This window comes from Aethalodelphis obliquidens, unplaced genomic scaffold (genome assembly GCF_003676395.1).
Source record: "Aethalodelphis obliquidens isolate GAN/ISIS:26980383/991018 unplaced genomic scaffold, ASM367639v1 scaffold22, whole genome shotgun sequence".
Taxonomy (NCBI): Eukaryota; Metazoa; Chordata; class Mammalia; order Artiodactyla; family Delphinidae; genus Aethalodelphis; species Aethalodelphis obliquidens.
The window spans coordinates 26,347,788-26,357,552 of record NW_020837966.1 but is presented as its reverse complement, the minus strand read 5'-3'; the positions used below and the strand labels follow the sequence as shown (position 1 = coordinate 26,357,552).

The following is a 9,765-nucleotide window of genomic DNA, read 5'->3' as shown; positions in this document are numbered from 1 at the left end:
GGGAGGGAGGGAGGGAGGGAGGGAGGGAGGAAGGGAGGAAGGGAGGAAGGGAGGGAGGAAGGAAGGAGGGAGGGAGGGAGGGAGGGAGGGAGGGAGAGCAAAGAAAGAAAAGCAAAAGAGGAAGGATGGCAGTGACTGTTGTGAGGAAGAGCTGACAAGGTAAAGATGAACAGAAGGAACCACCAAGTAAGAAGTTCACATAAGGAAGACATGGTTAGGATGCAGCGTACCCAGAGTGGTGAGGGGCAAGGCTCTGATGCTTGAGGCCCAAATCAGAACCCTGGTTCTGGTTCTTATCCACTACGTTCTGATATGTACTGTTATTTGGGGGGAATTACTTAAACTCACTGTGGTTCAGTTTTCTCATCGGCAAAAAAGGCTGATATAGAACCTCAGAGAGTTCTTCTGAGGATTAAATGAGCTAATTCACGCAAAGTGCTTACTTAGTTCACTCACTGGCACATGAGAATGGTCCATAAAATGTTATTTTATGGGTGGGGGCAGTCATTTTTATAAGAACACTTTCAGCTCTCCAGTGTCACCGTTCATGATACGCACATTGTAAACTATTTCCCACTTCACCTGAAATGGTGTGGATCTTAATTAATTAGAAGGAGAAAAAAAGAGAGAAGAGAGCGTAGGGGGAGGGGGAGATCTGTACGAATGCAACAGAATTGATAGAATTCACTAATGTAAATAAAAACACTCAAGTAACAACTATGTGTGCAAAAGACTAACTGATGATATTTGGGGGAGTTCTAACTGATCACCACGGGGTGCTATGAAGTGAATGAGTGGCCAACAGCTGTCATTTACTGTGCACCTACTAAGTGCCAGGCACTTCACATGTATTTATTCTCATTTAATTTTCGCAATGACCCACCTAGCAGATGAGGACGTTAATGCTCAAGGTAACCCAGCTGGTAAATGCTGCAGCTAGGATTCTACCCTGGTCTCATTCCCATACCAAGCTCTTTCCGCCGCTACTCATCAAAGAGCCTGTCAAAACCTGCCCAATCAAAACCCGTAGCTAGTGGGAAGCAGCCGCATAGCACAGGGAGATCAGCTCAGTGCTTTGTGACCACCTAGGGGGTGGGATAGGGAGGGTGGGAGAGAGGGAGACGCAAGAGGGAGGGGATATGGGGATATATGTATATGTATAACTGATTCACTTTGTTACAAAGCAGAAACTAACACACCATTGTAAAGCAATTACACTCCAATAAAGATGTTAAAAAATACATATACCGGGCTTCCCTGGTGGTGCAGTGGTTGAGAGTCCACCTGCCGATGCAGGGGACACGGGTTCGTGCCCCGGTCCGAGAAGATCCCACATGCTGCGGAGCGGCTGGGCCCGTGAGCCATGGCCGCTGAGCCTGCGCTCCGCAACGGGAGAGGCCACAACAGTGAGAGGCTCACGTACCGCAAAAAAAAAAAAAAATACTAATGGTAAAAAAAAAACCTGTCCCTAACAGCCCCAAACAAAGGAAATCCAGGAAAAAGCACCACGACATGCTCAGTGCCTGCATCGGAAATGCAAATACACCTTCTGCCTATCAACCCCACCCCCGCCTCACCTGGGCTCCCTGTTCTTTCGCACCAGACTGACGAAGGTGTCGATCTCTGCCGCGGTGATGTGTTTTTCCAGGAGTTTCCGATTATTGTGGAGCAGGGCAGTGATGGTGTCTTCAGCCAGCACATCATAGCCAATCTGCTTCTGCATGAAGCCAAACTGCTTGGCTATGTACTCCTTCGAAGGAAGGAAAGCAAGGTGAGGGGGGAGGACTGGAGACAATGGGATGAGGCTGGAAGTAAGGGAGGGGGCAGCAGCCCCTGAGGAGCATCACCGCCCGTGAGGGAAATCACAGGGGAGCATCTTTCCACAACTTTCTAATCCAGGGCGACAGCTGCAAACTCCCTCGCATCCTTTATTTTTACTAAACCTGCCACACAGATGTAATTAAGTAAAATATCCTGTATTTACAGATAGGCATTTTTATTAAGTCCACTGTATAAATGTTAATGTAGTGACTTATTTTTCGAAAGGTCAAAAGTTGTTTTTCAGCTCTGATTTTATTACTAATTGAAGAGGATTTAACTGTGCCTCACTGCTCTCTGTTGCTGCATAAACACAGTCAAGCCTACCTGGATATTTAGAACGATGCTACCCCATGGCGTTTTCCTTGTCTGGGGTGAAAATACATTTTTAAAGTCAGTGGGTAGCAGAAACAAGTTAGGAATATGTAAGCCAGTCAATTATATTCGTAGAACATATGAAAACACCCCTGGCTTCTTTTTGGGATCAGACATGACATTCCATAGAAATATTTAAGAACTCCAGGAAGCCTCTTATGAATATTTGTTTGTTGCTATTCAAAGACATTTTTCCTGCCCAAAACAGACTATTGGCTTGCTCAAAGTTCAAACGGCCCTTGAAACTTGGTATAATTTGTTTTCATTAATTCCAAAATTCTAAAAGTGACTCAGGATGAACACAGCGGACATGGGCCACCTTTCAGCCCTCACTCCATAAGGATGCATGTTCGGGAATTCATCAGCCCCCAGGGATATACTACTGCCAGCTGGCACGGGGTCCATAAGCAACCAAGCAAGGACATCCAGAGTTGCAGCAAGAGGGACTGGTTTAGTCCCGTCATGTACAAGCAAAATGTTCTGGCACACACTACAGACTCTAACGTATCCTCATTGGAAGAGAATAAAATCACTTTGGCCCTAGTATGGTATGAGGATGGTATTCATGCACCGGAGGTAGATTTATAGCGACCATAAAACTAACAAACATAGCATCACGGGTCGGTGATGTTTTATATTTAAACAGTAGCAAAGGCAAAGTGAAAGGTTTAGAAATACTAGCTAACAAAGTTACATCTAACATTTTAGAGCACTGCTTAGGATCAACTCTATGTTCATGATGACACACAAAAAACTTTAACTACAGAGAACAGTTTAAATGTAAAGGCCAGATGTAGGGGCATTCAAAGTTTAAAAACAAAACCTCTTGTAACACAAGGCAGGGATTGGAGTTCCAGTTACGATAAGCATCACTCTGTGCACCTACAGTAGTTTATGGAGCGCAGGGTTTCTCAACCTCAGCACTACCTACTGACTTCTTGGGCCACAAAATTCTTTGTTGCAGGGGACTGTGCTGTGCATGGCTGGATGTTAATGGCATCCGTGGCCTCTGTCCCCTAGATGCCAGTAGCATCCCCAACTCACGACACTCAATAGGGTCTCCAGACATTTCCATATGTCCCCTGGGGGAAAAATTACTCCCAGTTAAGAACTACTGATACAGTGTTTCCTCAGAATCTCCAATTGTTAGGAACCCTCACAGAGGTTAAAACACCTAATTCACGGAGAGAATATATTGGTTGTGTGTGTTTACTGTCATCACACAGTTGATGACTTAGAATGTCATAAAACATGAGCCAGAACCAAAACAAAGCAGAGATGGAGGAGGTGGATGGGACAGGAAGAGAAGATTGCACTCCATCTTCAATATAAGCACATGGAATCAGTGTGCCCTTAAGTCTTATGGGAACGTGCCACGAGAAGTACTGTATATGTAATACCAATGTCAAGAAAAAGAAATCTCACTCCAAGGTGGCTGTAGAAGGGGAATTTTCAGGTATCCTTCTCAAGTCTGTAATATATCTTCCCAGGCTTGCAAAACAAATCTGTGTTTCCTTTCTGAGAGCAAACTTAACAATGAACTACTACCTGGCCATTAAATAAACATACATGTGACACCTAAAACTCATTGAGGGAAGTACATGAACTTCAGGGAGGAAGCTGCCCCTCACTTCCCGTTGGTCCTTAATCCCAACCTGGTTCTTCCTGTAGTCCTGCTGGGAGTGTCTCAGGACCCTGTAGCAGAGGCGGCAGATGTGTCTGAAGGGTGCATGTCGCTGGTCCCCCAGCTCCTCCAGACGTAGCATCGGGCCGTCACCACAGTCTGTGAATGGGGCCTGTAACAACTTGAAGATCTGTTTGCAGAAAGAAAAGAATAAGAACTGCCATGACCTACTGTTTTAAGGGCCAACCTTCCCTTTGGAAGTAATATAACCTCAAGGGTGGCTAAACTATACAGGAAAATCTCTCCATGCAAACAGTCATGAACCTGAAAACTGCATTCATTCCATCAATTGGGACTGGCTCCTCCCTGAATTCCGTCCTCCTGGACCTAAGTGGTCCTCAATACTTAAAAATGCAGTGTTTCAAGCAGTGCCTGAGAGCACAGACTCTGGAATCAGCAGATTCTAGGTTGAAATTACACATCTTTATTATTTTCCTACAGGTACAGATCATGGTCAAGGTAACCTTCAGTTTTCTCAGCAGTAATATGGAGAGAGTAATACCTAGCTCACAAGGGTGTTGTAAGGATTAAAGTAGATAGTAAGTGTCAGGTCATAAGTGCAGTGCTCACACAAGTGCTCAACGAAGGCTCCTCCACAGTTTCAGACCCTCTAGGAATCACTGTTGTGGAAAAGAGCATGGGCATTTAGCCAGAGGTCTTAGTTGGCAGTTATCACATCAAACGGCAGGGCATAATCTATTCTGGGACTTTAAACCCTTGTTGAAACAGGATGGAGTGTTAATAAATATCGTCTATCACAGTCCAAAAGGAGAAAGGATTCTCAAATCCAAGTTCCTAGGGAGAACTATGGGACTTGTAACTAACACGTTTTTCTTTTGGCTCCAGCGGCCCAGCCTCCAACAGCTTTAGAGAACTGTATGGCATACATTTCCATGTACTTCATCTACCCCGGACTTGTCACTTTTCTCCCTCTAATTTATTTCTACCCCAGTTTATTTAACTTTATACCAAATTACATCATCTCTGTATTTTCTGTGAGTTCATTTTATTTTCTACTCATTCTTCATTTACAGGAAGATCTTTTGGTGACTTATGCTGGTCCCCAGAAGCGCCTCTACAGGCCTTCTGAGTTTATCATATACTCCAAATCTTCCAGGTACATGAAATAACCTTAAGGATACACTGCACTTGATATTATTTGTGAGGAAAATAAAGTTGGCAACTGAATTCTTGTTGGGGTTCCTAACAGGTAAATTCTCACACGGCTGATATTCAACAAGTGTGTTAACCATCAACTGAACGATCAAACCATGAAAAGATGCAGGAAACTTGAATGCATTTTACTAAGTGAAAGAAGTAAAATCTGAAAAAGGTACATACAGTATGATTCTAACTATAGGACATTCTGGAAAAGGCAAAACTATGAAGACAATAAAAAGATCAATGGGCCACCATCAAAAGATCTACAAACAATAAATGCTGCAGACGGTGTGGAGAAAAGGGAACCCTCTTGCACTGTTGGTGGGAATGTAAACTGATACAGCCACTATGGAGAACAGTATGGAGGTTCCTTAAAAAACTACAAATAGAACTACCATATGACCCAGCAATCCCACTACTGGGCATATACCCTGAGAAAACCATAATTCAAAAAGAGTCATGTACCACAGTGTTCATTGTAGCTCTATTTACAATAGCCAGGACATGGAAGCAACCTAAGTGTCCATCAAGAGATGAATGGATAAAGAAGATGGGGCACATATATACAATGGAATATTACTCAGCCATAAAAAGAAACGAAATTGAGTTATTTGTAGTGAGGTGGATGGACCTAGAGTCTCATACAGAGTGAAGTTAAGTCAAAAAGAGAAAAACAAATACCGTATGCTAACACATATATATGGAATCTAAAAAAAAAAATGGTTCTGAAGAACCTAGGGGCAGGACAGGAATAAAGATGCAGATGTCGAGAAAGGAACTGAGGACACGAGGAGGGGGGAGGGTAAGCTGGGACAAAGTGAGAGAGCGGCATGGACATATATACACTACCAAATGTAAAAATAGATAGCTAGTGGGAAGCAGCCGCATAGCACAGGGAGATCAGCTCGGTGCTTTGTGTCCACCTAGAGGGGTGGGATAGGAAGGGTGGGAGGGAGACGCAAGAGGGAGGAGATATGGGGATATATGTATATGTATAGCTGATTCACTTTGTCATACAGCAGAAACTAACACACCATTGTAAAGCAATTATACTCCAATAAAGATGTTAAAAAAAAAAGATCAGTGGTTGCTTGCAAAGGGTTGAGGGACAGGGAGGGACAAATAGGCAGAGCACAGAGGATTTTTAGGGCAATGCAACTACTCTGTATGACGTGATAATAATGGATACATGTGATTATACATTTGTTCAAACCCATGGCATGTACACCACCAAGAGTGAACCCTAATGTAAACTACAGACTTTGGACAATTATGATGTGTCAGTGTAGGTTCATCAGCTATAACAAACGTACTTCTCTGGTGGGGATGCTAATAACAGGGAAGGCTGTGGATGTGTGGAGGTATGAGGTACTTGGGGAATCTCTGTACTTTCCACTCACTTTTGCTGTGAACTTAAAACTGCTCTAAAAAATTAAGTCTATTTTTTTTTTTAAAGTCAATGGATCAAGCCTGTGAGGTGGAAATCATTCACATTCCTCTGTAAGAGCAGTGATACCACTGATTTCTTATAAAGTCAACCCAATATGTCACCACTCACTGACCTGCTTGAGAATATTCTGTTCTCTCATCAGCTTCTGCCGTTCTCTGTTGGGCTTAGAGAAGACCACTTCAAGAACATCTTGACCGGAATTAGTTCCACCAGTGACAAAGTAAACCAAGTCTTCCAGCAGCTTGGTTACAGATCTTAGGAGGAAAAAAGCTATTAGATATGGGAAGTGTTCGATGTGCGACAGGCTGAAAGCTTCACCTTGGAAACCTTCAGGCCAAAGGAACCAGTTAAGCAGAAGCAAACCCATTCTCCTAGTTTCCTTGAACTTGTCAGTTGAGGCCAATTACCAATAAGAGCGAAATAGAGACAATATCTAGTTGTCCACAAAAACATTATCACCTTCACAAAACATTAGACATTACATTTTATCTCAGAGTAACCTCAACCCCTGACACTCAGTAAGATAGTTCCAGAGACCAAGTTGGAGACAGGGCAACAGAGAAAGAAGGAGATATTTACAAGTTTAGAGACTTTCAGAACAGTGAAGGCAAAAGTAACTATTTCTTGAAAACCACAAGTTGAAGCCACCCACAAATGCTAAGGCCTGCTGCTCTCACACAGAGCTCTTCCAAGCACCCTCTCTCTCCACAAGGGATTTCAAAAACCCACAGTGGGTGAAGATGAGCACGTCCGGTTCTGGCAAGGAGCCTTCACCTTCTTTCATTCTGGGTGATGGTGCCCTTCTCCAGCTTCCCAGCTATGGAGCCCAGCACCTTGCTGGCATCGTTGGCAAAGTCCAGGTCCCGAACCTCAGCAGGAGAGACTGGAACTATGGCAAATGCTTCTTTGTCCTCCTTCACGGGAGAGGTTCCAATCTGAAAAGCAAGATGGTCTTTGTGGAACAGCCTCTTAGACTGAGAGGGTAAGACGTTAATCAAACACTGTATTTGTGGGACATGGGGCAATCCAAAAAGCCTAGAGCTCTCTTGTGGTTCAAATAAATGGACATAGAAAAACACCTGGAAAGATGTACCCCAAATCATCAACAGCTGTTACCTCTAGAGGTTGGTACTGTGGAGAAAAGTAAGGCAGGAAATGGGGCAGTACTATGATTTTATAGCTTCATTTGTTACAGGAAGCATCTGAGACTTCTGTAATTTAAAAACACACTTATAAATACATAGGGAAAAAATCAAATGTACAAAATGGTAATTCTCGTTTCTGAGAGTATTATAAGGGTAGACACTGCACCGATCTTTTAGCTCTTCTATATACCTGAAAATGTTCATTAAAGTAGAGGAAAAAATTCCAATAATCTTCCCCATCACCAAAAAATATTATGTGAGAGTATAATTCCATTTTTGAAAAAGAAAAACCCTATGTCTGTGTATTTATGCTCTATGATCCTGAACAAGGTGAGAAAGGAGAGGTGGGCTTCAGGGAGAGAAATTAAAGAGGTTGGAAGGGCTTTCAAGAAATAAAAGTACACATTGAAATACAAAGAGAAATAAAGGAATAATAAAGATTGGGGGAAATCAACTAGGTATGTGATATATGTCAAGGCACAAGCAAACATTCCCCCAGCCAAAATCAGCTTTCAGACAGATATGAGATCCAGACAATTGCTCAACCTTTAGGGCAGAAGCTAGGGAATAAAATAAAAGGTTCTAGTTATTTCAAAAGCCCTGGGCTTGCTTCAGCCAGGTCCCTCGGAAAGAATTCTTTCATCACATTCAAGTTTGTCCACCACCACGCTCCTGCCGAAGCAACAACGTCAGACCTCCATACGCCTCCATCTGCCCTCAAAGGAGCCCTTTTATCGGGAGCATGAGACCGAGGGAGGCAGCCAAGTTAGGGGACTTACTTTGAGCATCACGGGTTTTTCTTCTTCCTTGTCAATGGGGATATTTGTGCTGTGAACCCAGGTATTAGTACACAGGTGTCTGAGCCGGACATAGGAGTTTCTAAAGGAAAAGAAAAAAAAAGGAAAAAGGATTTTAGGGACAGGGTTATTTAGGCTCTCTAGAGCCACTGGCCTAGAATACATCCTATAAGAATCGAAAAAGGATACCAAAATGGTTTTCCGCTACACACAGTGGACAGCATAAACTTAAGAGCAAACGGTTCTGGTCCAAGATACACTTTGACAGATCGACAGTGGCAAACCATTCAGAAACCACTCTAAGGCGACTGTCTCGTGCTGTATTTCTAAACGCAGCCACACCTCATTCTATCATGTTTGGCTCTACTGCCCTTAACACTGTTTTTTTGTTTTTTTAACAAATCAAAGGTTTGTTCATCATGCAAGTCTACAGGTTCCATTTTGGCAATAAAGTATTTTTAAATTAAACATGTACATTGTTTTTTAAGACATAATGCCATTGCACACTTAACAGATAACAGTGTACTGTAAACGTGACTTTCATATGCACTGTGAAACCCCCAGATTTGTGTGACTTGCTGTATTGTGATATTCGCTTTATTGCGATAGCCTGGAACTGAACCCACAGTATTTCTGAGGTATGCGTGTATAAAATTATACACTGTGAATGACTATCTCCGAACAAACCGAACATGAGACAGAGTAACAAAAAGTATTTACTGAGGACCTACTAGTGCTGATCATGAGAGATAAAGCAGTAATTGAAATTTTCATATGGATCAATATAGCAAAAAATAAAACCATAAAATGCCTGGAAGAAAATGTGAGTAAAAATTTAATAATCTTGTGAGAGGGAAAGCCTTTTGAAGCACATAACAAAATACAAGATTTCCAAATTTCAGAAGCAAAAGATGGATACATCTTATTACATAGTTTAAATTTTACATTTCCATACAGCAAAAGTAGAAAAAAGTTTAAAAACCATCATGAACAAAACTGAAAGAAAAATGACAACCTGGGAAAATAAAAGATTAATATATAGTATAAAAGGGTATTAATCCACATATATAGAGAGATCTTAAAAATCCGTAAGACAAACATCATGAATATTGGAAATGAAGATGGAACACGTACGCAAACCAGTAATTTAATAAAGAAACAGAAATGACCAATAAACATCCAAGTACATATTCAACTTCCTCAACTTATACAAATTAAAACAATATATCATTTTATTGTATCATATCCCAAAGATCCTGGAAACTGATACAACCCAGCACGTAGAGCTTAGAGAGCTTACAGAGCTTAGGGAAATGAGTTCTACACACTCATGGT

At 42.1% G+C, this 9,765-nt stretch overlaps 1 protein-coding gene across 6 annotated transcripts in view; it reads right to left on the bottom strand.

Annotated features, from left to right (window-relative positions):
- The window catches only part of ITPR1 (inositol 1,4,5-trisphosphate receptor type 1), a 318,999-nt gene that overhangs the window by 162,985 nt on the left and 146,249 nt on the right, over positions 1 to 9,765 (bottom strand). For all 6 annotated transcript variants that reach the window (XM_027121458.1, XM_027121453.1, XM_027121455.1 and 3 more), the window contains 5 exons: positions 8,413 to 8,512; positions 7,263 to 7,423; positions 6,601 to 6,742; positions 3,849 to 4,007; positions 1,578 to 1,750 (listed from right to left, as the gene is read on the bottom strand). In XM_027121458.1, coding sequence (XP_026977259.1) covers positions 1,578 to 1,750; positions 3,849 to 4,007; positions 6,601 to 6,742; positions 7,263 to 7,423; positions 8,413 to 8,512 — 735 coding nt within the window. The remainder of the gene's footprint in view (positions 1 to 1,577; positions 1,751 to 3,848; positions 4,008 to 6,600; positions 6,743 to 7,262; positions 7,424 to 8,412; positions 8,513 to 9,765) is intronic.